At 45.0% G+C, this 27,852-nt stretch overlaps 1 protein-coding gene and 1 long non-coding RNA gene across 5 annotated transcripts; one reads left to right on the top strand and one right to left on the bottom strand.

The window, feature by feature from the left end:
* Window position 1: 1 nt before the first annotated feature.
* Window positions 2-25,687, top strand: TMC8 (transmembrane channel like 8). 4 transcript variants are annotated; one of them, XM_084837776.1, is made up of 17 exons: window positions 2-171; window positions 600-748; window positions 1,381-1,549; window positions 3,367-3,518; window positions 5,402-5,554; window positions 5,689-5,768; window positions 6,551-6,690; window positions 8,561-8,708; window positions 11,970-12,140; window positions 13,466-13,614; window positions 18,128-18,251; window positions 19,985-20,082; window positions 21,737-21,920; window positions 23,080-23,210; window positions 23,298-23,453; window positions 24,493-24,571; window positions 24,704-25,687. In XM_084837776.1, exons 3-17 carry the CDS (start codon window positions 1,392-1,394, stop codon window positions 24,764-24,766), a joined length of 1,986 nt encoding a protein of 661 aa, XP_084693902.1. In that variant the 5' UTR covers window positions 2-171; window positions 600-748; window positions 1,381-1,391; the 3' UTR covers window positions 24,767-25,687. The 4 variants fall into 4 exon arrangements, with proteins under 4 accessions (XP_084693902.1, XP_084693904.1, XP_084693905.1 ...); XM_084837778.1 differs by having other exon boundaries at window positions 17-171; window positions 13,469-13,614; XM_084837779.1 differs by having other exon boundaries at window positions 17-171; window positions 23,152-23,210.
* On the bottom strand, window positions 19,379-27,827 carry LOC146353960 (uncharacterized). The gene is made up of 3 exons (XR_014788245.1): window positions 27,668-27,827; window positions 25,590-25,658; window positions 19,379-20,410 (listed from the first exon to the last, which is right to left on the bottom strand). It is a non-coding gene; the product is annotated as an uncharacterized LOC146353960 (long non-coding RNA).
* Between the last annotated feature and the right edge of the window lie 25 nt (window positions 27,828-27,852).

Below are 27,852 nucleotides of genomic sequence, written 5' to 3'. Positions count from 1 at the left end.
TCTCTACATGGTGAGCAAGCAAATGAAAACCCACAGTAGGGGGTAAACAGCTTGTACTCCAATTTGCTTCTCTCCTCCCAGAGAGAGCCTCATCGCCAGAGCATCACATAGGGTTGACTGTAGTGATACATGCTAAGGAGTGTGAAATAACAGGAGCTAAAAGGATGAGGGGTGAGTTGGTTCTCTTTCAGAGCATGAGTGGAATGTTGCCCCTGCATCAGCAGCAGCAGCATTTCCCAGACAGATTGGGGTGAACTGGTTGTTTCTTCCTTGTGTGCCAAATTGACTCACACATGTGTGTGAAAATGCTGTGAATAGGGGTGCTTTCAGGTGAGGATTTAATGGTGCCTTCACCTTGCCTCATTCACAGAATTTTACAGGGGGTCCAGACAAAGTCCTCTTCAATTTGTAACCCTCCTGTGTTTTCCCACCACTTCTTCCATCTTTTTTCTTTCTGCGAAAAATATATGAAAGAGGGAAAGATGCAATAGCTACACAATGTCTTTTAATTGGTAGCGCTAGGAGCTCTCCATCTGGAAGCATTTTTGGGAAACTTGGAAAAGAAAATTAAAGCAGAAATGTCACTGTTTTGTTTTCAGAGCTGACTCTATCAAGGGCTGAGCTGAGGCACATTGGGCACGGAGACTATCTGTGCAAACAGGACTGAGGGCAGAACTGCTCCCAGTGACTGCAAGTTGGTTCCAGGTGGTGTGTATTGTTTATTGGGCCTTCCAGGAAAGAGGTGACAGTAAGTCTTAAATATAATGTTATCCTAACACAATGTACCTTCTCATACTAAAGTTTGCTCCACATTTCCTTTTAAATTGGCTCAGATATGTTAGGAGCCTGTTCAGTTTTTTACCCTCAGTGTGCAACTTTAAATGCGAAATAGCCAGTTTATTTGCTGGGAGATGCTTTTGCTGCTTTGCTGCTTTTCCACTTCCCAGCCAAACATGATGGAGGATAATGTAGAGTTCAGGCTGCAGTGGTGCTACCAGACAAGCCTTTTATTGCAGCATTACCCTGCCTTATTCACAGAATTTTAGGGGGGGGGGGATCCAGATGTCATCTTCCACTAGTAATCCTCCCATGTTTTCCTGACATTTCTTTCATCTTTTCTCTTACCACAGAAAATTTGATAAGGAAAAAAAAGACAGAATAGCTGCACAATGCTTTCTCATTGGTAGTGCTAGGAGACCTCTGTCTGGAACTGCCCACAAAGGTAGTCATGTGACATTAGCAGTATGGCAGATTTTGTGATCTGCAGCCAACCTTTGAGGTCAAAGGATGATGGAGGCACCTTGTATCCAGGGTTTTATTCTGGATATCTGTTTAGTCTGTGTCCATGCCCCAGTAGCCTGTTCCTTCTTGTTGTTTCAGGGACTGAAGTGATGCATAACACCCAGGATCTACGGCACAGATGTACCCAACACGATGCCCTATCTGTCCACTCAGACTGCAGTGTGGACCTCTCCCTGGAAGGGTTGGATATCCAGGAGTCAATGCTTAGGGCCTTGCCCTGCTCCATGAAGAAGAAACGGTTCCTCAGGTCAGGAATGAGTTCATGTGGGCACCATCATTAGCACTAACTGTAATGGAGTGAGACACTGAAGCCCACAATACTGTGTCAAAACCTCAGCTCAGTGACAGTATATAAAAGAAATAATTACATGTTATTTCATATACAAAAGATATAATGAAGAAGGAATTATAACAGTGGTCCATTCATATTTCAAACACTGGGTTATCTCTCTTACAAATTACACCATTTCATGGTAATACCAAATAGCATCAGAAAGTTCCTCAATTCTGCCACAGAGTAAATGGTGGAAAAGGCTGTTTTGTTCCTCCTGTAGCTAGTTGTAAGCTACCTAGAAAGGGGTAGTTTATGTATGTATTTATTTATTTGATTTATATCCTGCATTTCCACCAAAAAAACTGAGCCCAAGGCAGCTAGCCATAATAAAACCAAGATTAAGGGCGCAATCCTAACTAGATAGGTGGCTGACTCTGAATTCCAAAGCAAGGCAGGAGAGGCATGGGGGGGGGGATTGTTCCCTCCGCCACTCTCCTGCCTTGCTGTTTTTCACTAGACAGCCGTTTTCAGCTGTCTAGCGGCAGGGGGCCCAACCGGGAGAGGAAGCTGCAATATGAAACACTGCATGTGTCGAACGGGCAGCTCCTCTCTCCCCGACCTGGAATGCCCCCCAGCCCAGCTCCTTTTCAGTCACTCTGTGCTCCTCTTGCAAGCACGGAGGACAGGGCTTCTCCGCGCTGCCTCAGAGGCAGCGTGGAAAAGAGGGACAATTGGTTTTCCAGGAACCAAGTTCCCGGAAAAGAGCATATCCTGTGGCCCACTAGACAGTGTCTAGCAGCCATAGGATTGCTCTCTAAAACACTTAATTAAAACATAATTAAATTAAATCATAAAAATGAATAAAGTGAAAGCCCAATTCAAAACACATCAATAAAATAAATAAACAGCACCCAACCCAATGGAACCCCCTTTCAGCAACAGACCAGCTTACATGCTGGAGGTCTACCTTGATAAAAACATATTTGCCTGCTGGCACAAGGAAAACAGAGAGGGAGCCAACCTAGCCTCCCTCGGCAGGGAGTTCCAGAGCCTGGGAGCAGCCATCGAGAAGGCCCTTTCTTGCACTCCTACCAAATGTGTAACCCAAAGGAGGCAGGACTGAGAGAAGGGCAGGGTAAGGAAAATATTTGATCTTCAGGAGGTGTGTTAACTTAAATCCACCCCTTATCCTGGAGCAGATTGTTATACAGCACAGCAGCATCACAGAAACACAGACCAGTAAGGTAAAGGAATATGAGGGTGGGGGAAGGGGAATATGACAACTGGGATAATGCAGTAGAGAAAGACACTGTGGCTTTCTTCACATGGAGCTTTTATCGTGCGATTGAGATTGCTCCTTCGTGGAAGTTTGTGGGCTCTTTACATGATGCTGTGATCCTCCAAGGTGTCTCGTGCACTAAATGCCCTTTGTTCTGTCACAGATAATGAACGATCAAATTACCCCGTTGTGTTCCGCTTGAGTTCCCTCCATGAAAAGATGAAAAGCGGCAAGAAGAGGAGGGAGATCAATGAAAGATAATGGAAGACTCAGATACCATGGGGAGAAGGAGGGGGGAAGGAAGCACGTGAAAAAGGGAGTCATGGTGATCCTACATTTAAAATGGGAGCAGAGAGCCCCATTTTAAATGAAGGATTTTAGGCTGGTGTAGAGATGCTCACTGTCCCTGTTTAGAGTACATGTGTAGAGATCCTCAATAAGAACACAGGCTAGAATGTGTGGTCCTAACAGCATCTCCCAAATGAGAGGACTCCATCATATCTCCTTTCAGGAGGCAGTTGAAGGCATCTGCAGGGAGAGATGTGTCCAGCTGGGTGGCCTGGAAGCAACAACAATACAGGGTCCAGGGGCAGCTTCAAGAAGGCATCCGGAACTTTGCCAGAATCTTCCAGCTCTGGAAGTCTTCTCTGGATGAGATTGAAGGTAAGCAGGAGCTGGTTTTCAGCTTTATAAGTAGATCTACTCAAGGAATGTCACAGGCATATCAACCGGGTGCAGTGTCAACAGTCCAAGGAGGGGCTAAGGCTAAAGCAGTCACCCCCAACCTGGTGGCCTCCAGATGTGTTGGACTACAACTTTCATCACCCCCAGCCAGCATGGCCATTGGCCATGATGGTTAGAGAAAGTTGGGCTAAAGCTGGGGTCTCCAACATGGTGCCCATGGGCACCAATGTGCCCATCTTGACACCCACCAGGCCCCTCCCAATGTTTATTTTATTTTTAAAATATGTTTTTTATTTTAAACCAGTTTCTGTCACTGGGAAGCCAGCATAATGCAAAATACAGTGTTGGCCTCCAGCACCATCTCTTTTTATAGGCATGCCTCCAGGCTCCAAGTGGGCCCCAGGGGCATTCTTAAAAAATAAACATGGTGGTTGGCTGCTGCCCAGCATGCCCAGCCACACAGGAAATAATACAGAAGGTGGGGGAGTCTCATGGGGAGCTAGAGGAGGCTGGGGAGAGAGGAGGGGTCTGTTGCTTGTGCCGTGTGTATGTGTGGTTTTGCTTAGGTTGTGTGGTGTGTATGTGTGGCATTTTTTCCTTTGGTGTGGGTATGTCACGTGGTTTGTGTGCGTTTCTGTTTCTCTGACCATCACTGCTTTGCCTTTTGTGAAATGGGTATTTTGTCAGGTTTTGTGGGGGCAACATGTGATATGGCACTTGGGGCTCAGGCCACAACTCTTCCTTGTATTCATTTTCTTTGTGAAGTTAGTTGTCTCTGCGTTTGCCTTCTGTGAAATGGCTGTTAGAACAAAAAATCTGTGGGTTCAAAAGAGCAGTTTTGTGTTTTTGAGCTCAAAGCCCATTTCTGCCTTGTACGTAGGTTCTTGGCCAAGTTACTTTTCTTTTAGTCTCTCCAGTTCACCTTCTGGGAAATGGGTGTTTTGTGACCAGCCAGACCCACCATGGCAGCCATTTTTGAGAGCATCCATGACACTCTCTCAACATTCTAAATGTGCTCACAGACCCAAAAAGGTTGGGAAACCCCGGGCTTATGGAACGTGGCCTGGACATCAGATCAGCTGCTGCATTTGCCACCACAGATAAGTTCTCCCTGTATTATAAAGACAGAGGCCGGTGATTGTGTAGCCGCTAGGACAACTGGACTAATAACCTATCTAACCGTTAATCGGGAGGTGTGAGGCAAGAGAGACCTCTAGAGGCTGGTTTTACTGCAAACGTTGTTGAGAACAAAGTAGGAAAATGCATTATTTTTATCTTTAAAAATAATAAAGAAAAGTTATAGATACAAAAGTATCCACCTGACCTCTTACAGCTTACAGCTTTATTTTATTACTATTTAGTGCTTATAGTGTTTACAGTATTTGAAGTGCTAGTGCTCACTAACATTGCCTCAAAATAAAGCTGTGTTCCACTGATTTTTGCCTAGCACAAATTACATCAAAGTGGAAATGGAAAAAGAAACATACTTTAAAGCTAACTGAAGGAAGATCATTTTTATAGTTAGTACCCAAACAATTTGTACGACCTTGAAAGAAAGGTTGCAAACACTTGTTTTTTGCCACCCTAGCTCACCGCAGACAGGACATTAAAAAAAATGCCACTGAGCTCAATTTGGTGCCCCCCCTCAGCTCGACTCCCTGGGCGACCACCCAGCTCACCCACTCCTAAGGCCAGCCCTGAAAACGAACCAGGTGGCAACCCTATATGTGAGAGAGAATATAAGGCTGTAGATCTGGGACAAGATTTATCCTTTCCATCACCTTCGTCTTCCACATCTCCTCTGATGCCAGCCTGTTTATCTACCTGAGTTGCCCAGTTTTGCTATTCTTTACAACTTACAGGGAACTTTGGCCCTGGCATCCAGTCCTATTTCACCTTCCTAAGGTTCCTGCTGTTCATCAACATCCTGGCTATGCTGCTGGCCACAGGCTTCATACTGTTGCCGGTTATCATTCCTCATGATGCAACTGCCTTTCCTAAAAGTCTGGGTGCAGGTGAGTCCTTGCTTGTATCTGCAAGAACATAAACACTGGTGCTTTTGCCAGCACTTCAGCTGAATTAAATCCTACACCAATGTCCGAGTATTGGGGGATCTAGCACCATAAAGCCACCCTATCCTTTCTTCTAGAGGCTCAGTGCATGAACTACAGTAGCAGTCTCGGTTATCGATCTGCCTGGCAACGTTTCCAGGACATCTTCACTGGGGAAGTGAGTCTGCAGGAAATATGGCCTGAAGATAACTGTACTGGGGTGGGGAGAGAAGGGTGATAGGGAGACAAGTGTGCCTGAGCATGTGGTTAGGGCAGGGGTGTTGAACCTCAGGCTGATGGGCCAAATTCAGCCTGCTTGGAGTCCAGTCTGGCCCTCTGGAGTTCCCCAGAAGGCCACGCCCCTTTCCCTTGGCCCCATTCCCTTTCCTTTGATGGCTGGTTATTTGGTGGTTTCCCAGTTTTCCCATTTTTTCCCCATTCTAAAAGGTTGAAATGCCTCTTCTAGGGCTTAGTTTCTGGCAATAAGAGCTTTAAGCTAAAATATACTGGTACTTGTTGCCCCATCCCTTTTGCCTTCAGCCCCACCTGCCACTAGAATTGTGGCCTCTGAGAGCTTTTGTGAAATTGAATTTGGCCCTTGGGCTGAAAGGCATTTGACACCCCTGGGTTAGAGATTAGGACTTGAGAAGGAGAATATACCTGGAGTGTAGAAAATGGAGCAATGGAGGTGAGGAATGTAGCTTCAAGGCCGACAGAGAGGACACTATTGGATTCAAGAGGAGTTGGGGGGATGGTTCCCATCTTAGCCTTGTCCTCACTCCACTCAGGGTTCTGACTGAGAAAATCCTTGGAACAGGGGTGGGAAACGTTTTGGCTCAAGGGCCACATTGGCTCCAGCCAACCATGGTGGCTTAGAGAAAGTGGCCATAGACTGGGTCAATCTGACAGCATACTGTAAATCTAGCTGGCTTTTCATGTCCTCTTCTGTCCCATCCTTAGGGCTTTTTGGAGCATTCCTATCTGTTTTACGGTGCTTACAATGTGAAACAGGATAGCAACAACCGCTACAATGTGCACTTAGCCTACCTGCTTAGCATCCTGGGATACCTCTTTGCCTGCTTCATTTGGATCTTCCGGCGGTAAGTGCCCCAGGTGGGGGCTAGGCTTCCCAATTTACTAGGCTTAAGGCACAATCCTATGCATGTTTAGACAGACAAAAGGCCTACAACTCCCAACATGCTGGCTTGGGCATGCTGGGAGTTGTAGGCCTTTTGTCTGTCTAAACATGCATAGGATTGCACCCTTAAAAGCATGGGATTGGGGAGGGGGCAGCAAATGTGCAAGGGTTCAGGAAAGGGAGGAGCTAACATATGTAATGACTTATGGTCCTTTCGAAATAATGACTTCCTGGTTGTGTCTTAAATGGTCATCTACTTCACATATCTCATATGGAGTCAGGACTGCATATTCCTAACCCACCGCTGGTATCTTCAGATTCCCAGTGAAGTAAACGATACCCTTTGCATTGGGAGCATGTCCCAGTGACCAATAATTCTCACAATTAGAAACATTTATCTAAACCAATATAAGTGAGCAGGAGCTCCTTTCGTCACTCCCTACCTTTTCTACAGTAAGGCTAAAATGTATTCCTGTTGCAACAGAATTCCCTGTAGTGGAATCCTGCTATAATATGGGCATTTCTACACCAGCTTAAAATCCTGCTTTTAAAACGGGGCTTTCTGCTTCCGTTTTAAATGTGGGATCACAACTGATTCCCTTTACATGTGCTTCCTTCTCTGTAGATGGCTGTTCTCGTAGCATTATGTTTCCATGAAGAGGCATTACACATGCTCCAGGTTCAGCAATACTTGCTCCTGGGTGCCTGCCCCTTTCCCTCCCCTTGCACATTACTGGTGGATGGGGACTGACATGCTGACAGCCCCCCCACCAATCTCCCCTGCCCCGCCTCCCTCTTCCATGGTTTTGGCCAGTCCCTGTTGCTCTGCCACTTCTCCGCTTTGCCACCACCCCCCACCCTCACCACTGCTCTGCCGCTCTGTTTTGAATAGGCAGGCTGAAAATGGCGAGGAGCCAAAATGGTGCAGGAGCGAGAAGGCTGAATGCCCATCAGACCTTTGTCACCACCTTTGACATCATGACCACGCCCCCAACAACCACACTCGGCGCTTCATTCACGCTAGGGGAGAAATACACGGGGAGGACATGGCGCTCCATTTGCGCATATCTGGAAAAATACTCAATTTTTTCCATTTGAGGAAAACACGGGATGGGTGGGAGGAAATAGTGGAATAATGACTGGACATGACCACGTCATGTAATGGACCCGCACAATTCAATGAGTGAGCAACCATGAATGTACAATAAACTTGAGGTGTAGCGATCCCCTGCGTCTGCTAAGCCTCTTTGAGACTCAGCATTCCAAACTCTTTCCCTATTGTACCTTACTAGTACTTTCAGGAGAAGTTCCTGCTAATGTACTCTGAAGCCTTTCCAGTTGATCCCCAGTCACTTTTAAGTGGGAACTCTAACATTGATGGTCCTTCCCCTAGTGGATGTGTTTTTTTCATCCAGTGGACCAAGCTAATATTCCTAAACTATTGCAATGTTTCCGCCTTCACCACTGCCACTCCCAAAGTGATTGTTTATTTGTTTGTTTATTTATTTATTTGCAATATTTATATACCACTCCATATCAAAGATTTTGGAGTGGTGAACAACAAGATAAAAGAATAAACCCACATAATTAAAACAATTAAAACATTTTCAAAGAACATGATACGTTCATGTTGTACCAACTCTTTTTTCTGTTTGGAAGCTGCATGTTACTCCTTTTGATTTGCGCCCCTTGGGCTGAACCTCATGCTGTGACATGTTCAGGCTTCTTATCCAACCCACTGAGTTCTATATTGCTTGGGGGAAAGGAATAAATTCGCTTGGAAAAAGCTCTTGCTTGCCTGTGACTGTCTCCATTACGGCCCCAAAATCCAGGATTGTGGCCAGCTTAGTGCAGTGGCAGATGCTACGGTGGGACTTCCAGCCATACGTCAGTGCCAGGATCTTCACTGAATGGGATTTCTGTATCCAAAGCCCCGAGGCAGTGACCCTCAAGCAGAGGAATATTTACAATGGCTTTAAGGTACATGAAATGTGGCTGTGAATATAATGATAATTTGGTCCTGGACTCAAAAGGTTCTATCCCTTTACCTATGTCATCCTCTCAAGTATGTATTCACCTACATTTCTAACAAATGTTTAATAAGTAATTGCCTAAATCTGTGGGTGGAAGGAATATATTCATTTTTAAATGAAAAAATATATGCAAAAAAATCTTGTTCTTTCATATGCCAAGCTAGATGTCATTTTTCTGTATGACGTCATTTTTGAAGTTGTTCCTTAACTGTTAGCCTCCTTCTGAAATAATCTGTAGCTGGACATCAAATATTTCCTAGTAAATAAGAACATAAAAGAAGAGCTCTGCTGGATGAGACAGTAGACCTATCTAGTCCAGTGTCCTGTTTCCCCCAGTGGCCAACCAGATGCCTCTGGGAAGCCCATCACAAGGAGGTCATGAAGGTTACAGCCCTCTCCCACTGTTGTTCCCCATTAACTGCTATTCAGAGGCATGCTGCTTCTGATCCTGGAGGCGGCATAGAGCCATCATGACTTGTAGTAGCCATTGATAGCCTTCTCCTCCATGAATTTACATAATCCTCTTTTAAAGCCATCCAAGTTGTTGGCCATCATTGCATCTTGTGGTAGTGAATTCAATAATTTATCTGCTCTGTGAAGAAGTACTTTCTTTTATCCGTCCTGAATCTCCCACCATGGGATGACCCCACTGGGTTCTAGTATTATTGGAGAGGGAGAAAACGTTCTCTCTATCCATGTTTTCCACACCATGCACAGCATAGTACTACCGATGGGAGTACTTCCGGAGATGGTCAGGAAGGAAGGGGCGCAGCCGCCATATCAGTTGGAGTTGGTACAGTGCAGTCCGGCTCACAGCTGACACCTGAGCCTCCATGGACAGCTGGGAGTCTAAAATGATCCCCAGGCTGCAGACCTGGTCTTTCAAGGGTAGCCGTACCCCATTCAACACCAGGTCAACATCCCCCAACCTCCTCTTGTCTCCCATCAAAAGTACCTTGGTCTTGTCAGGATTCAGCTTCAGCTTATTCCTCCCCATCCAACCACTCACCGTCTCCAGACATTTGGACAGGGATTCTACGGCCAACCTTGGTGAAGATTTGAATGAGAGGTAGAGCTGCGTGTCATCCTCATATCGATGACACCGCACCCCAAACCTCCTGATGATAGCCCCCAGAGCCTTCACATAGATGTTAAATAGCATCGGGGAGAGGATGGAACCTTGTGGCACCCCACAAGTGAGCAGCCACGGGTCTGAAACCTCCTCTCCCAGTGCTACCCTCTGATACCTGCCAGAGAGGAAGGACTAGAACCACCGTAATACGGTGTCTGCAATGCCCAACCCCTCCAGGCGGTCCAGGAGGATACTGTGGTCAACGGTATCAAAAGCCACTGAGAGGTCGAGGAGAACAAGGAAGAAGCATTTGTCCCTATCCAAAGCCCTCCTCATATCATCTACCAAGGTGACCAAGGCCGTTTCTGTCCCATGCCCAGGCCTGAAGCCCGATTGAAATGGATCTAGATAATCGGCTTCTTCCAAGTGTGCCTTCAACTGCATCGCCACCACCCGCTCAATCACCTTGCCCCAGAATGGCAGATTGGTGAAAGTTGTTCAAAACTTGGGGATCCGAGGAGGGCTTTTTAAAGAGCGGTCTTATCACTGCCTCCTTGAGAGCTGATGGCATCACTCCCTCTTCAAGGGAGGCGTTCACCACCGCCTTGATCCCCTCACCCAGCCTCTCTCTGCAGCTTATAATGAGCCAAGATGGGCAGGGATCAAGTAAGCAGGTGGTCGGCTTTACAGATGAAAGCACCTTGTCCACTTCATCAGAAGGAAGAAGCTGGAAATGATCCCACAAAACCAGTTTGCCACAGGCCACCTCTCACTCACTAACTGTATCCACAGCGCACAGAATAACACTCCTGATCCGATCAATTTTATCCGCAAAGTGCCTTGCCGAGGCCTCACAGGAGACCTTAGAATGCTCCAGTGGTTCCGGAGCAACTGGACCGACCAGGCTCTGGACCACTTGGAACAGCCCCTTGGGACAGCACTCTGCAGATGTGATAGAGGCAGCATAATATTCCTTTTTTGCTGCCTTCACTGCCACATGATAGGCTGAAGATACAGCTCTAGCCTGTGTCTGATTGTCTTTGGAGCGAGACTTCTGCCACCGGCGCTCTAGCCGTCTCACCTCCTGTTTCAGGGCTCGTAACCACAGATTGAACCATGGTGCAGTTTGAACCCTGTTCAGAGGGAGGGCGTTTTGGAGCCACCCGATCTAATGCCCCAGTGATTGCAGCATTCCAGCCACCCACCAGGGTCTCGACCAAGTGGCTGTTTGCATGCGCCAGAGAATCCCCAAGCGCGTTCAGGAATCCATTTGGATCCATAAGATGCCTGGGGTGGACCATTTTAATGGGTCCTCCACCCCTGCGGAGGGGTTGTGGAACCAAGAAGTCCAATGTCACCAGATAGAGATCTGACCATGACAAGGGGGTGGTGGATATTCCCCCAACTTCCAGATCACTCCCCGCTTCTCTAGAAACAAACACAAGGTCTAGCACATGACCAGCTACATGGATGGGCCCAGTTGGAATAGGGTACAGCTCCCAGGAAGCCATGGTCTCCATGAAGTCCCGAGGTGCCCCCATGAGGACAGCCTCTGAATGTACATTGAAGTCCCCCAACACCAATAAGTTAGGGGACTGCACATGCACATCAGAGACTGCCTCAAGCACCTCAGCCAGGGAGTCAGTCGTGCAGTGGGGTGGGTGGTACACGAGCAGAAACCCAGAAACCCTTCGGGCCCAACCTCCAGTACATTCACTCAGCAACCTTGGTCTCCCGGAGAGGGGATCTGGTGAAGTCCAAGGACTCCCGGTAGATAACAGCCACTCCCCCTCCCCGATCCCCAGCCCTTGGCTGCTGTGTGTACGAAAATCCAGCTGAGCACATGGCCGCAAGAGTTGGAGCAGCGGCCTCGTCCAGCCAGGTCTCCATAATACATGCCAGGTCTGCACCCTCATCCAGGATCATGTCATGGATGAGGGATGTTTTCTGGGTAACAGACCTGGCATTGCAGAGCAGCAAACGAAGGCCAGAAGGCCTTATGTCTTTGTTGGGCCATGGATACCTGCAAGAGCGGCCAGGTATCCCCTCCCCTTTGCATGTTTAGACCTTTAAAACAAATGACTCCTCTGCATGCTCAGCTGCACAGATAGTAACTGACTCTCTTTCTCTTGGCAGATAGACCTAGCGGAGCAGACCCGTCATTTGCAGAACCAGCAGCGGACACGGAGGCAGCTGGCTCAGCTCTACCTGCTGCGCCTGCTGATCAATGGTGTCATCTTGCTATTGATGGCCGCTGCTTTCTACTTCATCCACTTGGCCACAGAGTTTTCCCAGGGCTACAGTCAGGTAGGACAACTCTTCATCCCTAGCCTGTGTCAGGAGTGAATCCCATAAGCTAATGATGTGTTGTGTAAAGAAGTGATATATTTTGTCAGTCCTGAATCTACCGTCAATCAGTTTCATTGGGTGACCCCACGTTCCAGTGTTTTGTTTGTTTGTTTTTTCATGGAGTTTTAAGATAATACAAAAGTAAAACAAATACAAATTATGAGGCTAACGGTGTTACAATGCATCACTCCAGGCTTTGAACTGTGCAGATGAGATGAAGGAGAAAGGGTTGCTGAATGTGCATTTGTATATACAATAAGTAGATACCACACTTCTATAAATAAGTCTTGGTTTCCCCATGTTCATGTTACTAGGAGGAAGGGGGACCATTTTATTCATCTTCTCCATACCATGCATACTTTTCTTATTTTCAGTCCCCTTTGTAATAATCCCTAGCATGAAATTTTCCTTTTTCACTGATGCTGCAGATTGAGTTTTGCATTTTAATTGAACTATCCGCTACGAGATTTCTTTCTTGATTATTCAGTCAGTCCCCTCGACGCCTATGTGAAGTTGGGGTTGTTTGCTTCTTGTCCTAATGTGCGTCACATTATACTTAGTTACAGTGAGAGCTAAACTACTACATAATGTGCAACTTACCCTCTCTTTCTTTTTTTACTTACAAATAAGCAGGCAGGACCCCGATCTGGACTGCGACCACTGCACATGGGTAGAGGAAGTTTAAACCTTACCCTTCCAGCCACTTGTTTCCCTAAATTCTCCCCCTCTTTATGTGGGGCTAAAGAATGCCAGTGGAGACGTCCCCCCCCACTTTTATCCCCCACGATGGTGGTGGTAAATCTAAGAAAACAGGCGGCTGGGAGGGGACTGTTTAAACCTCCCCCCCCCACATGTGGTGTTCCCAGTCCACATCAGGGGCTTGTGTGCTTACTTACAAGTAAAAAAAAAAGGAAGGTAAGCTGCATGCTACTTATTTAACATATTGTGTAGTTTAGCCCTGAACCTCAAGCTGGAAGCAAATACAGCAGGATGAATTAATTTTCACAGCAAATTATACCTTCACATTTTAAAAAATGTTTTAATGCTTTTTAAAATTAAACTTGAATACAAAAAAGAAAAAAGAGATGTCAAGTTCAATACATTAAAAATATAGGGTAACAATATAATCTGATCCCTTCATAATTAGGGACAACTTGCAGTGACTGGCTATGTTTGCCCTGAAATAGGATTACCACTGGAGATGTGGGAAGTGTAAGTATGAAAGGCATATTCTGTGTTCACAAATGTACCTCTCTGTACCAGATCCATCTTTGTACTCTCAGCAGGATGCTGCCAGTCTTCGTGTACTGAGTCAGTACCTCCCACCTGTGGCCATCTCCATGGTGAACATCTTCCTACCACTTGTTTTCCATGCCCTGGCCCAGTTGGAGGGCTATTCTCCCAATGCTGAAGTCAACCTCACCCTAGTCAGGTAGGTGCTTCAATCTCAGCGGGGATAATTATTTTACTGTGGGGAAAGCAACAGGGTAGATAAAAGGAAGTAAATGACTCTCGAGTAGCAGAATTTGTTTAAGCCGTTTCTAAATTGGGATGCATAAGCTGGCCCGATTGGTCATCAAGGCCTTTATTGACCCTATGGCAGTGAAAGAATATGGGCCCAGAACAATCAGCAAGGGTTTGATACCCTGCAGTCACACAAAGCTTCAGGCATGCAGTCTGGAACACTCTGAGTATGGACTGGATCACTTAGCCCTCTCCAGATGCTATTATTACAGTAAAACCCATACTCTTTTTTAATTTAAAAAATATATTTTCATAAAAGGTACAATTGCACAGTGTATGTTTTTGTGAACATGAGTAATACAATTTCCTTTCAGAATATGCAGCCTTTCCCCATCACAATTCCCCATTCCTCTGCCCTCATGAACTAATAATATTAATCATCATCATGAGGCAGGGGCGTTGCTAGGTTCTTAAAAGATCTGGGGCACAAGCCCATAACACAAATTTGCACAGATATATCTATATCTATAAATATATCTCCATATCTGAGTCTAAGCACACCTCTAAATATATATATATGGGGGGTGCATGTGGTGTGCTTGCATGTGTGTATAGATTACACACATGTATAAAAGGCCATACTTATCTTCCTATTTTCCTTCTAGACCATTGTTCTGAAAATTACAGACAGCCTAGGTTGTCCCTAAGTAAATAATCAGCAAATTTTCAGAAGGATAGGTGCAACAGTTCATGTGGAAGGGAAGTTCTCCATTTGGAGGAGGGAGTGATTTGCTTTCCCTTCCCTTCACCTCTTCCCCAATAGTTTTTGGGTAAATATGTATGAAAATGCACAGGTCATTAGAGGTGTCCCCCAGGCAAGAAACCTGCAAAGTTTTTGCAGGATATACATGCATGCAAATTTAGAATGACTAGAATTTATTTACATTTCACCAATGCTAGCAGCAGGGGAACATGGTTGGGAAGGCGCTATTCCACTCATGTCCTGCTTGTGGGTTTCCTGTGGGCATCTGGTTGGCCACTGTGTAAACAGAATGCTGGACTAGATGGACCTTGGTCTGATGCAGCATGGCTCTTCTTATGTTTTTAAACATAAGAGTGCCTCTGAGCATATGCAGAATGCTTTTCTTTCACCACTGAGCACTTACATTCTCCCCCTACCAATTCTATTCCTCTCCATGCAACCACCCCTCCTCATCCTGCCATCCCCCAGCGACTCTTCATAAAAACAGATGTTTTATGTTGTGCAACTCTCCTCTACCTGCTCCTTGTTATGCACAAGCTCTCATTGTATCTTCCTCCCCATAACTTCATTTGTGCCAGGACTTCACCAGGATTCAGCCAATCAGTCTGTTTTCAAAACGAGGGCTATGTTATGGAGAAACTCTGAGCATGTACTAGTGCCTTTTCCTCACCACTGAAGCCAGAATCCATGCAAAAAAACCCCAACCCCAAACCAACAAATGACAAAACATGCATAGGACTGAGCTGAAAGGGTAGGCAACTCATTAGACGGAATTGAGTAGGCACTGTATTAAGCTTGCAGTACCACGCTCACAACTCAGGACTTAATTCTGAGTAAATATGCAGAACATCAAGGTGCAAACCTCCCTGCAAAAGGAGGGAGCTGTGCTGGAATCCTATGCACACTTTCCTGAGGGTAAGCCTCATTAAACATAATGGGGCTTCTGAGTAGGCATACATAGGATTGCATACATTAGCAATATTTATCTCCCTTCCACTTTAAAAACAAACCAAAAACTCCTATTAATTTTTTATTAAAGATTTCTGTACATAGGAACAGAGGAAGCTGCCTTATACTGAGTCAGACCGTGGGTCCACGTAGCCCAGTATTGTTGACACTGACCGGCAGCAGCAGCTCTCCAGGGTTTCAGGACAGATTCCTTCCTAGCCCTACCTGGAGATGCTGGGGATTGAACCCAGGACCTTCTGCCTGCCAAGCATGTGCTCCATCACTGAGCCACAGCCCTTCCTATTGCTGGATAATGGCAACTGACAAACAAAACAGCCCCAGATTTGTTTCTCTGCAGCCATGTGAACCCACTTTTCTCGAAGGCTTCAGTGAGAAGGAGAAAAACCAACCTTCTTGTCTGTTTGTATAAAGTCAAATACAGTTCAGAACTTCTCTTGCCCGCTGAAGAGAATTCTCTTTAAGAATTCCCCAAGATATGCTCTGGGTGGAATAAAGAAGAGAAAGAAAGAACAGGATAGGGAAGAAGAAAAGAAGAATGGTGATCGGAAATGCACTGGGGGCGGGGGGAGTGGAGAGAATTCCCTAAGCCAAGTGGCTTCTTTCAGAGAGGTAGTGCTTCAGAGGAATTTAGGAAGCTGTGGAGGGTTTGCAAGGATTGCATGTACTTAAATGAACTTTATGAGGTGAGGTGGCTGACGGCTTTTTCTAGCTTTTTTAAAACTGTAGAACCTATTTAAAAGCCTCAACAGTTCTTCGATCATGACGCCACATAGTCCTAACCCTCCTTTTGGAATAATTTGAGTCCTACAGCTTTTTAGGAGAAATTAAAGTGGAGGGGGAGAAAGACGTTTGTGGCGGCTGACTGGATCCTTTGCTGTACTGAAGCTACTAAACTTCTGCAGAAGCCAAAGTTTCCAGTTCGGGGCAGTAAAATCAGATGCTGTGTGAAATACCAGTATTTCACCTGGAGCTCTTTCTTCCCTTCCTTCTCACTCTTCAAACTTTCATTGCAAGGAAGCTCCCAACAATGGGCATGTAAGAGCAGAAAAGTAGGGAGAGAGAGTTTTTTTGCACCTCAAAAAAACCTACACCAGAGATTAGGGATAATGATCTCCCTAGAATCTCTAATCCCGTGTGGTTTGACATCTTTTACTTTTTGTTTTAGTCTTTGAGAAAAGGAAACTTTATGCATGGCCAGCACAAAAGCCACTGCACCTTTCTGAAATTTAGCAGGTTGTCAGTCAGGTCCCCAAATTCCATGAATTTATGTGGAAGCACAAAAAAATTATAGCTCTTTACTTTGACAGATTTTCTTGAAAAAAACAAATTTTACCTGTGGCTAGCACAAAAACCATCAGACCTAACTGCCTGAAATTTGGCTGATTCAGTCAGCTCTATAGGGGCTGACAGGTCCCCAAACTCTATGCACTTATGTGGAAGCACAAAAAAATTATAGCTCTTTGCTTTGACAGATTTTCTTGAAAATAGCAAATTTTACTTGTGACTAGCACAAAAGCCACTGGACCTAACTGCCTGAAATTGGAACGATTGAATCAGCTCCATGGGGGCTACCAGTTCTCCAAAGTTCACTTATTTATCATGCAAACTATAAAAGCTATGGCCGTTTCTGTTTTCCAATGCAAGTCAATGGGAAAATGTAAAAGAAAAAGAAAAAGCAATTAGTACAGTTTAAAAGATCCAGGGCACAGCTCAAAAGATCTGGGGCCCGAGCCCAAGTGATCCTTCCTTAACGATGCCCCTGTCATGAGGTAATAAAGCATATGGATGATGAACCAAAGAACTGCCATAGATAGATACATAGACAGATGTACAGAGCAAAAGCTGATCTAAAAATATATCGTGGAACATTAAAAGAGCTAGAAGTTTACTGAAGTCCTAAGTGCATCAGGACAAAACAATAGCCTAGCCCTGTACAGATGACATATCTGTGTACAGTCATATGTAGATGGCGGAGGAAGACGGACTGAGTTCATTGGGCCCACCATTCAACTTCTACACCTTGATCCTAATCTCTGCACACAGCCTATGTGCATGCAAGAATGCATACACTTGTGCTCTCACCATATGATCTGTACCCTGCTAGACATGGGGTGGATGCAGATACTTGTTTACTGACTGATAACTGACCACGGTGTGCCACTTGGCAAGCTGGTTGTCTGTATCATTTTGCGAACTGGTAAGGAGAATATTACCCTACATCAGGGACTTCTTCACATGGAGCATTTATCCTGCTATTGAGATTGGTTACTCACAGAAGTTTGCGGGTCCTTTAGATGACATTGTTAACCTCCAAAGCATCTCCCGCACTAAATGACCTTTATCTCATTTTCTAAAAGATCCCAGATAATGAGCTATCAAATTACAGTGCTTGAGTACCCTCATGAAAAAGGAAAAGCCACAATAAGAAGCTCTAGAACACAGCGCCATCTAGTGGCTCTATAATGAAATATATGGAAGACTCAGATAAGGCGGGAAAGGACGGGGGAAAGGAAAGACGTGTAAAGGTAGCTCATTGTGATCCTGCATTTAAAACAGAAGCAGAAAGCTTTGTGTTAAATGCGGGATTTTAGGCTGGTGTAGAGATGCTCTAGGTGTAGATGTGTGGGGAAACGCTTATCAGGATTCACTTGTGGTTAGCTAGAGATCTCATAATGGGAGTCATTGGGCAGAACCATGGAGTCCAAGTGTAGCAGGCCTAGAATCTCTTTTCTCATGTGTTCTCTGGCAGGTGTATAATGCTGAAATTGTCCAGCCTGGGAATGTTCCTGTTCTTCTTGGGCCGCAGTATCCTGTGCTTGGGGAGCAATAGCACTCCCCAGTGCCAGCCATGTGGTTACAACAAACTCTATCAGGTGACTGGAGATGCATGGGGTATTCAGACAGAACCTTTCCTATTTAGAGTAAATGTGGCCCAGTGACAATATTCTAAAGTAAAGTGCCCCCTGCCCCTGAAAACACACACACTTCTTATTTGGCCACAATTTCAGAGCTGAATTTATCCAGAAGTTAGTGACAAATGTTGGAGATGTAAATGTGTCAGGATTGATTCTGAGCGCAGGGAGATAGTTAGCAGCTCAGGTTCAGAAGAGGAACAGCCAGCACTGGGGAATGCATTTTCCCAAGCCAGTTCAGATATGGGTAGGCGTGCTTCTCAGGTTACTAACTACCAGATGGCCGAGCCTGAAGCCGCCCCTTGCTCCCCTCTGTGAGAAGCCAGGACGAGGAGGAGGAGGAGAGTGGGGGCTGTGACCTAAGAGATGCTAGACTACAGTACAGAGCTAAGAGGGAAACGCCAGGGGCGTAGCTCACATGGTCGACCCAGTTAGAAGCATCACTGGAAGGGCGGGACATCCCTCCCTAAGTTAGTCTAGCCAGCAAGCCTCACTTCAAACTGTAGGCAACATCAATGTTCCCATTTGAATCCCCTGGAGGCATTCCTTTGTAGCCTGAGAGTCTTCGAGGATTTGCATCTGTAACTGAAGCCTCTCTATTTGTGTGTATGAGTGCATCAGGAAAGAGGGGGCCCAAGGGAAACGTGACAAAATGTCTGCTTTCACCAAATTATCATATTTTTTGGTGCTGGCCAATAATGGAAAGTTACTGGATTTCAGTTGTGGAAGGAATGAAAAATAGAACAGATTTTGATATACTATTTGATCCAGTCAAGGTTTTATTTGGTTTAACAGTTAAAGAAATAGTATATGCAGAAGATACTGGGTTGTATCCAATGCTAGTCCTACTTAGAGTAGTCCCATTAAAACGAATGGGATGTAAGTTAAACTAACATTGGATAAAACCCATTGAGCTAATGGCGCATTTACCTACAGCAGCCCACATGGCTGTCTCTTATAACTGGAAGAAATCTAACCCTCTTATCTATTTAAGAATGGGGTCACAGAATATGAGATATAGCTTATATGGTGAAAACAACTACTCTGATCAGAGTTAGGGAGGTAAGACAGAAAGCCAATAGGTTCATAGAGAAGTCAGGTTTATTTATTTCATATTGGAATGATAAGAGTCCAAGACACAGTAAATTCATATTTATTATTATTTTATTTATTTCATTTTTATACCGCCCAATAGCTGAAGCTCTCTGGGCGGTTCACAAAAATTAACCATAAATTAAATATTTATGAATGGGTGAAATTTAAGATGTAGGAAATGTAAGGGTGCTAAGAGATATATGTTACAGAATGTACAATATTTTCTTTTTCTTCTTTTTTAATATTAATTGGTATGATATTATTATATAATTGTACAACATTGTATATGCAAATCAAATTATCAAAAAACCAACAGTTTTGCTAAATATCAACCAGGAAAGCCTGGTTGTTATTTAGCAATTAACTTCTGTCTGATTTCAGATTCTTAATGGATTACAAACTTCTAACATGCAAATGTTGACATGTTCTCCATCCTTTTTGAATTACAAGCAATTTAGACTTTTTACACTAACTCTATGTGCTATATTATACCTATAATAACATGCTCAATGTATAACAGCATGTCTAGTATAAGAATTCCTTTCTGCTTCCTCATACTCAGTCATTAGCCACTTTTTTTGTCCTGCTTGCACATGCAGTGTTGGGAAACCCACATCGGACAGGAGATGTACAAGATGACTATCTTCAGTTTCTTGACCACATTGGCAGCTGCTTTCTTTATCAGCCTGCCCCGGAGGTAAGGCAAGAGAACATAACCAATAGCAGTCTACCTTGGTTTCCGTGATTGCTGGCCTACCCCAGGTTAAGGCAGGTAGTCTTCCCTTTCATCTATGGATAGGCCATTAATTCCTTAGGAGGCATTAAGCAGGACATCTTTGGGCTCCTTCATACTGAGCTTTTATCTTGCAATTGAGATTGCTCCTTCACAGAAGTTTGCGGGCTCTTTACATGATGCTGTGATCAGTCAAGGCGTCTCCTGCACTAAATGCCCTTTGTTCTGTTTTTAAATAGATCGCAGATAATGAGCTATCAAATTACCCCCTTGTGTTCCGCTTGAGTTTCCTCTGTGAAAAGAGTAAAAGTAGCAAGAAGAGGAGCGAGATCAATTAAAGATAATGGAAGACTCAGATATGGGGAGAAGGAGGGGGAAGGGGGTGGGGGGAAAGGAAGCATGTGAAAAAAAGGGAGTCGTTCTGATCCTGCATTTAAAATGGAAGCAGAAAGCCCCATTTCAAATGCAGGATTTTAGGCTGGTGTAGAGATGCCCTCTATCTCACCATCCTGCCTTCCGGTGTGATGCCAGGCGGTACAGTTGCAGGAGAGCATAAGAAAACATAAGAATGTAAGAAGAGCTGTGCTGGATTACACCAAAGACCTATCTAGTCCAGCATTTTGTTCCTACAGTGTCCAACCACATGGCTTAATAGGAAATCCACAAGTAAGACATGAGTGAAATAGGATCTTCCTGACTGTGTTCTCCAGCAACTGGTACACAGAGAATACTGCCTCTGATATTGGAAGTACCAGGTAGCCATCACGACTAGTAGCTATCGATAGCCTTATCCTATATGAAATTGTCTAATCCTCTTTTAAAGCTGTCTGTTGGTAGCCATCACATCTTGTGTAGCAAATTCCATAATTTAAATACGCATTGCGTGAAGAAGTACTTTCTTTTGTCTGTCCTGAATCTCCCATGATTCCGCTTAAATGGATGACCCTGGGTTCTAGTATTATGAGAGAGGGAGAAAAATATCTGACTATCCACTTTCTCCACACCATGCACAATTTTATACCCCTCTATCACATTCTCCTTCACACACTTTTTTTCTAAACTAAAAGCCCCAGAGATTGTACATTTTCCACATAGGGGAGTTAGACCATTTTGGTTAACCTTTTCTGCACCTTTTCCACTCCACAATATCCTTTTTGAGGTGCGGCAACCAGAACGGTACACAGTATTCCAAGTGCGGTTGCACCATAGATTTGCATAAACGCAGTTTTACTTTTGATCTCTTACCTAATGAGCCCTAACATGGCATTTGCCTTTTCCACAGCTCCTGCCACCATTGTCTCATTGTTCTTGACTGCAGAATACTTGGTAAAGAAGGATGAGAACACGTGCTCTCCATGAGAAAGGGACAAAACCCAATACCATACTATGGGTCACTTACAAAGATATAGGCCCAGGCCAGCTTTCCCCAAATGTGCTGGACTACAGCTCCCAGCATCCCCAGCCTAACCTGCTAGCTGGAGATGCTAGGAATTGTAGTCCAACACATCTGGAGGGCACCAAGTTGGGGAATGCTGGCCTTGGCAGTGGCATGACACAGCTGTTGGAAAGAGATGCCATGCTTGTCTCTGTATGCTTCCTCCCTCCCCCCACACCCCAGGTTGCTAGCTAAGCATTCCTCCGGTACACTGGCTCAATGGCTTGGCAAAGAAGAGTTCCTGGTGCCCCACAATGTGCTGGATATTGTAGCAGCTCAGACGGTCATATGGACTGGGATCTTCTTCTGCCCTCTCCTGCCTGTGCTCAGTTGCATCTCCATCTTCCTTACATTCTATATTAAAAAGGTAAAAGGCTGAATGTGCCTGGATTAGAGCCCCTCAACCTACTCGGGTTGCACCATAGCAGGTAAGGTGGCATGATCCTGGCTAAGGGGCTGCAGAGGTGTCTAGGGGTGCCTAGCGCTAAGCCTCAAAAGGCATTGGTAGCTAATCTGCCTTTTTATTCCTTAATGGATATTTTTCTGGTAAGAAAAAAGATGGAAGAAGCGGTGGTAAAACATGGGAGGGCTACAGATGGAAGAGGACAATGTTTGGACCGCCTGTAAAATTCTGTGAATGAGGCAGAACATTTATTTATTTATTTATCATTGGTTTTAGGCCACCTTTAAGAGTGGTGGTGTATGATAAAAACAATAGGGAACTATACAAAACAAACTGCATAGTAAAAGCCTTATCTGGAAGCACCCTCTTACAATTTCTGTCATGATTTTATTCTGGTGCTTATGATTTGTTTTAGTTTTTATGCATATACACACACGCACACACTTTACGGTTTTAACTTGTACTTGTAAACCTCCCAGAGAACTTTTTGTTATTGGGTGGTATATAAAGTCTTGTAAATATGTATTTCATTGCTCAAATCAGAGAGGCCATCCTCCTTGGTAGTATCAATCTCCACAGGAAGACTAGAAGTAGGAGAATAGACTTGCTTTACCTAACTTCCCTTTGAGGCAGCTGTACCCACATTTCAGCCTGTAGCCCAGTGGAATCTGACACCCCCCCCCCGCTCTTTCCACAGTTGTTGCTAGCATGTATGCATCTGAAGCAGTGACCCCACCTAGCTCCAGCATCTCTGAGGCTTCAGCGGGTTGGATTAGCAGGCTATCGCTGCACACAAACCTGTCCTGGGGATTGTGGGGTAGTATCTCAACACTCGTAGTGGGGTTGTGGTATTATTTGTCTTTTGAGCCAAGAAGAAACGTGTCTCAGGGGGACCGAAACTGCTGGCTGAATCCCGGGGATATGGGGAAGGAACTGCTACTTCCTACTGAGGACTTTTTCTCCCTTACTTGGTCTCTCTTCCTTCCTTCCTTCCTCTTCCCTCATCCTGTCTCAGGCTCTCATCATCCTGCAAAGCCCCGCAGGAGCATGGACACCCATGCTCCAGGCCTCTGAGTGAAGGTGCAGTGGGCACCCTCTCTAGCTCTCCTTTTCTCACCCACAGTACACCCTGTTCCGGAACTGCCAGCCTTCAACTCAGCTGTTTCGAGCTTCCCATTCTAAATTCCTTTTCCAGATCATGCTGCTACTAGGCCTCTTCCTGGCCTACACCCCTCTAAGCTATGCTATCAGCAGGTAAGTTGAGATGGAACTGTGGGGTGAGGAACTTAGGCACGATTTGGCAAAACCTCTCTTTGACAGTCATTATTTATTTACTTCCAGGGCCTCTCCATCCCAAGCTTGCGGGCTCTTTACTAACTATTCAGCTCCGTGGCAGGCAGTGACCGAGGCTGTGTCCCATTTACCTACCTCAGCACAGCTCATCTTGAACTATGGCACATCCAATATCTTTTGTTTCTCACTTCTGATGCTGCTCAGGTGAGTCCTTTTGGTGGGCATGAATGGAGTACCAAGGGAGGGAGTGCTGATCACATCTGCGTCTTCTCTGCAAGGATGCCATTTTAAAATAACAGGAGGACAGTTGTCCCATCCTATGTGATGGTGCTTCTGGAGCATTTCTGTCTCTCGTCAACTCACTAATGATACACACTGAGCTCCTGAGATAACCAAATATGACATCTGCTTAAGTTATAAGGCAAAGCAACCTCCTTGTTTCTTGGCCTGCTGATGGGAAAATGGCACTGTACTACAGTGACTGATCTTGGCAGCCAGAACACACCCTATCGCTCCCTATGACCTAATTCAGATCATCCACTATGGCCATTGGGGCAAGAAACCCCTTCTTCCCCAAGTACTACTACTTCTAATTTGCCTCTTCCCCCAAAGAGGAACAGGAAGCCCATTAATTTCAATGAAGTTAAGTACACATAACTGTGGACTGCGATCAGTGTATAAATCCAACAGAATCTATGCCACTAATGAGAAAGTCTTGCCTTTTTATAATTAATGAAAGACCCCTAAAAATAATTGTGGCAATAAAGAGCCACATTTAAAAAAGCAACATAGCAATATTTTACAAAATGTCTGTCCTGACAGCAACTCATATAAATATACCTGACATTTGGGATCCACTGAATGGAACTAAGACTGCAGCAATGCTAAAGCTAAGCTGGTGTGGGCATGACCAGTCCCTTGTATGAGAGATCAGTGGGAGCACATATAATGGTCAGGTTATAATAAATGCGTATTTCTAAAAAGACATTATAGCATCAACATCTGACATCACTAACACATCCGACCATCACTTTGATGCCTTGATATTACCAGCAGGAAAAGGAGGATCCGGAAGGTAATAGAACTGCTTTTTCACAATTTAACAGGGAATGTTACAATAGCTTTGCGCTCACCCTCTTAAAATTGGTGCCCTTCTTTCACTGTTTGATGAGGTAGGTAAGTGGGAATCAAGACTCCAGGAACTATTGACATTAGTGTGATGGTCTCTGTTTTTCTCCCCTAGCCTCATCCTTACAGTATACATTTCCCAGGTGCAGGCAAATAGACAAGTCATTGAAAGACTCAAGAGGCAGCGGGTGCTGGTGAGTGGTCCTGCAGCTTTGCAAGATGCCAGATGATATCCATCATGGCATCTCTGGTAACCTATGACTAGGTAATGGTGTATTCTGTGGTGCATGTAATGTAACCTGTTTCTTCCTTGCCCCTCCATCTAGTGTGTCCAGGAAAAATGGTGTTTGGTGAAGAAACTGGCTCGAGTGCTGGTGGAATTGCCATGAGTCTGGGGAAAAAGATCCTCCAAAGGAAGGGGAATTCTGGTGCCTGGGCTTTGGGGAGCTGGCAACAGCAGAGAAAAAGAACTTTTGCTGCTAAGGAGAGCCGAGTCGAGCCCAGAGAATGATCAAAACATGCCTGAACTAAAGCCAGAGAAACCCTGGCCCTGATCTGGTCATTACACAAAGGAAAGCCTCATTGCCCGGAGCACAAACTGGTTCCTAGATCCACTCTATCGTACCCCTTTCCTGTACAATACCTATTTTCTCACTGTCCCATACAGGCTGTGGGGCTATAGATTTGTGGCTAATACAGAATTTCCCCTGTGAGCTGCTGTACCTATTTTGCTGGTCTCATGTTAGAGCAAGTTTTTGCAAGCCTCCTGTGTACTGAAAGTGATGCTTTTGGATAAGAATAAGGTGAGTAGTGATAAAGATATGCATGCTTATGATATGAAAATGAGAAAAGGGGATTTTTTGTATTAGTTGAGCATGTCACCAGTCTTCATGGAAGTGGTTTGCTCACTTCCTGGGTCATGAATCTCTTGGTCATGCAAAATAAAACAAATGTACGTACTTTGTCTACCAAGTCTTAGTGGGTTTGTGTTGTGGGTAGTACTTACACATAATGTACATATGGTTGACTATATTGTGGGACAGCTTATGTGGGTCTGTGTGCTCATACAGATGTGCGAATGTGTGTGTGGGTGATGGTGAATGCATGTGTATATATCTGAGCATAGGGAACAGGACTACTCCAAATTTACACTATACATTCCACAGAGAATGGAAGTAACCACATGAAGTGAAACGAAGAGAGTTTTATTACCTTAGATCAGGTATCTGTAGCTCATGAGGAGAATCCATGTTTCAGATTTTAAATTCTCACTGCCTTTATCTAAAAAAATAAATCTGCATCATCTTTTGCAGAGCAAATGACCTACGCTACTGTGTTATCATATGAATCTGTTTCAGCTTCAATTTCCTTTATAGTACAAAAAAGATACTAGGTAATCATAACGCCTTCCTGTGACCTGCCCACTCTTTCTGATCTGTGCACCTATCTCTGAAGCACTGCATCAATTCATTCCAGATCCCTGTGTTGCAAGAAGCCAGTACCTCATTTCTTAGATGGAAGAAGACATGCTAAAAGCAATGCAAGGCTGAAGCTGGTTTCCAGTTTCTTATCCCTAGTTCCCTATTCAATCAGTGTGACTAAGGGAACTGAAGTGTATATGCCCCACATCCCCAAATAAGATTCGGGCTTCCCCATATCATATAATCTCCATGACTAGGAGACTCTCCCCTTCAAGATTCTCAAGTGTTCTCTCTAGTCAAATGGTTGTTTTGTGCAATGTGCTTTAAGGTGACAGGAAAGGGGTTGTTAGCAGGTGGCAGAAGATGCTGAAAAGGTGAGGCTGTGGTAGTTCCGGGAGAGATTGAAAGAAGCAATAGATTTGGGGGGAGTGTTAGGAATCAGTAGTAGCCTGACAGATCAGAAAAGGGGATGCTCTACCAGGAAAAAGGGAGAAAGGAAGTAGGAGAAGCTAGTACAGGCTAGAAAAAGTGAGATCTGGGATATGGGGAAAGAACAGAATGAAAGAGTGGAGAAAAACATAGATCTAAGGGCTAACTGTTTGAAGAGCTTTGGAAAGCAGTAGGGGAGCTAGCACAAACAGCAAAGGGCTGGTGATGATGCATGGCTGCTGGGGTTTAATTTCAGACAAGACACAGAAAAACTTGGGATACAAGTTGCAACTGGCTGCCAGCATAGATTGGAAACTGTGCCCACACAGCATGTGCAAAGAAAAGGTACCACAACTAAATCATTGAGCCATATCAATGCGAGCAGTGGTTTCAGTTCTGCAAGACTATCATAAATGGTGTCTAAAGCACTGCATCAGTTAAACCGGTTTGAACTAGCCTAAACTCATTCAAGTAAAAAAGCTTGAACGCATTTGGACCAGTCTAAACAATCTCTGTAGTGCAAAAAGCCGTTGCAGCAGGTATGCAAAGGATATGTAAAGTCTGAAGAATGCAGTGTATTCCTGTTTGCCTGAGTTTGCTACAAGAGATGCAGGAAAATGTGTCTCATTAAGCATGCTGTCATCGCTTAACACCAAGCTATACCTTCCATTAAATATGCTTTTTCAAAAGCATGCTTCAGAAGGGCACTTTTATTTTGAAAGAAAAGTGGCTGCATGAAACTGATCGAGTCATACTCATACAGAACCCCACTTTCCCATAGCAGATTCAAGGCAAATAACAGCAGGAGTGGGGAAAGAGATTAAGGGTGCAATCCTATGCATGTTTAGACAGAAAAATGTCCTAAACATGCATAGGATTGCACCCTGTGGGAGAGTGGTGTGGACTCTGGGTCAGGGTCCTCACGGCTGCATTTCCTTCATGGTAAAAGTAGTCGATTTAGGGCACAATCCTATGCATATGAGTTGTGGAACTTTTTCTGTCTAGTGTTCTCCAGCCTGCCATGCTTTCTCAGTCTAAACATGTATAGGATTGCACCCTTAAGCACGCTTTTTAAAGCGTAAACAGGCATTGTTTTAAACGATGATTTGGCAATGAAGGATGATGTTTTAGCCCAATTCTACTGGCTATTGGTTGGTCTGATCCGCCAGCATCAGATAATAGTTCAATAGATTCATGTGAAGGGGATCTCCAGACCTCTGAAAGTGCCCTGCGACTCTGATTCGTCTGAAAGCCAGTGCTGGAAGATGCAGCAGAGATTATACGGATCTAAGTGGAATGTTAGATGGAAAGCAGAACTATTCGTAGTGGGAAAACCAAGAAACCCGGCGAGAAGTCTATTTCTGCCTGGGTTTCCCCTCCAGCTCGTGGGCCGTGATCGGAGCAAGGGTTGCATCCCCTTTCGTTCAAGCGGGTGCAGACCTGAAACAGCGGGTTACGGTCGGTGCGGAAGAGGAAGCGAACCCGAATCAGCGCGAAAGGGGGCCGCGCGTCCCACAGGAGAGAGCGCCTCCCCCGCTCGCCCGGTGCAGGGAGCGGAGCGCGAGCCACCCGCCTCCATTGCCCGGGTCAGGTCTCCTCCCTCGGGGCGGAGTGCAGGGGCGGGG

Source organism: Heloderma suspectum, chromosome 2, assembly GCF_057233095.1.
Source record: "Heloderma suspectum isolate Gila_16-S chromosome 2, 16-S_ref, whole genome shotgun sequence".
NCBI lineage: Eukaryota > Metazoa > Chordata > Lepidosauria > Squamata > Helodermatidae > Heloderma > Heloderma suspectum.
This window is presented reverse-complemented; position numbering and strand designations above follow the sequence as displayed.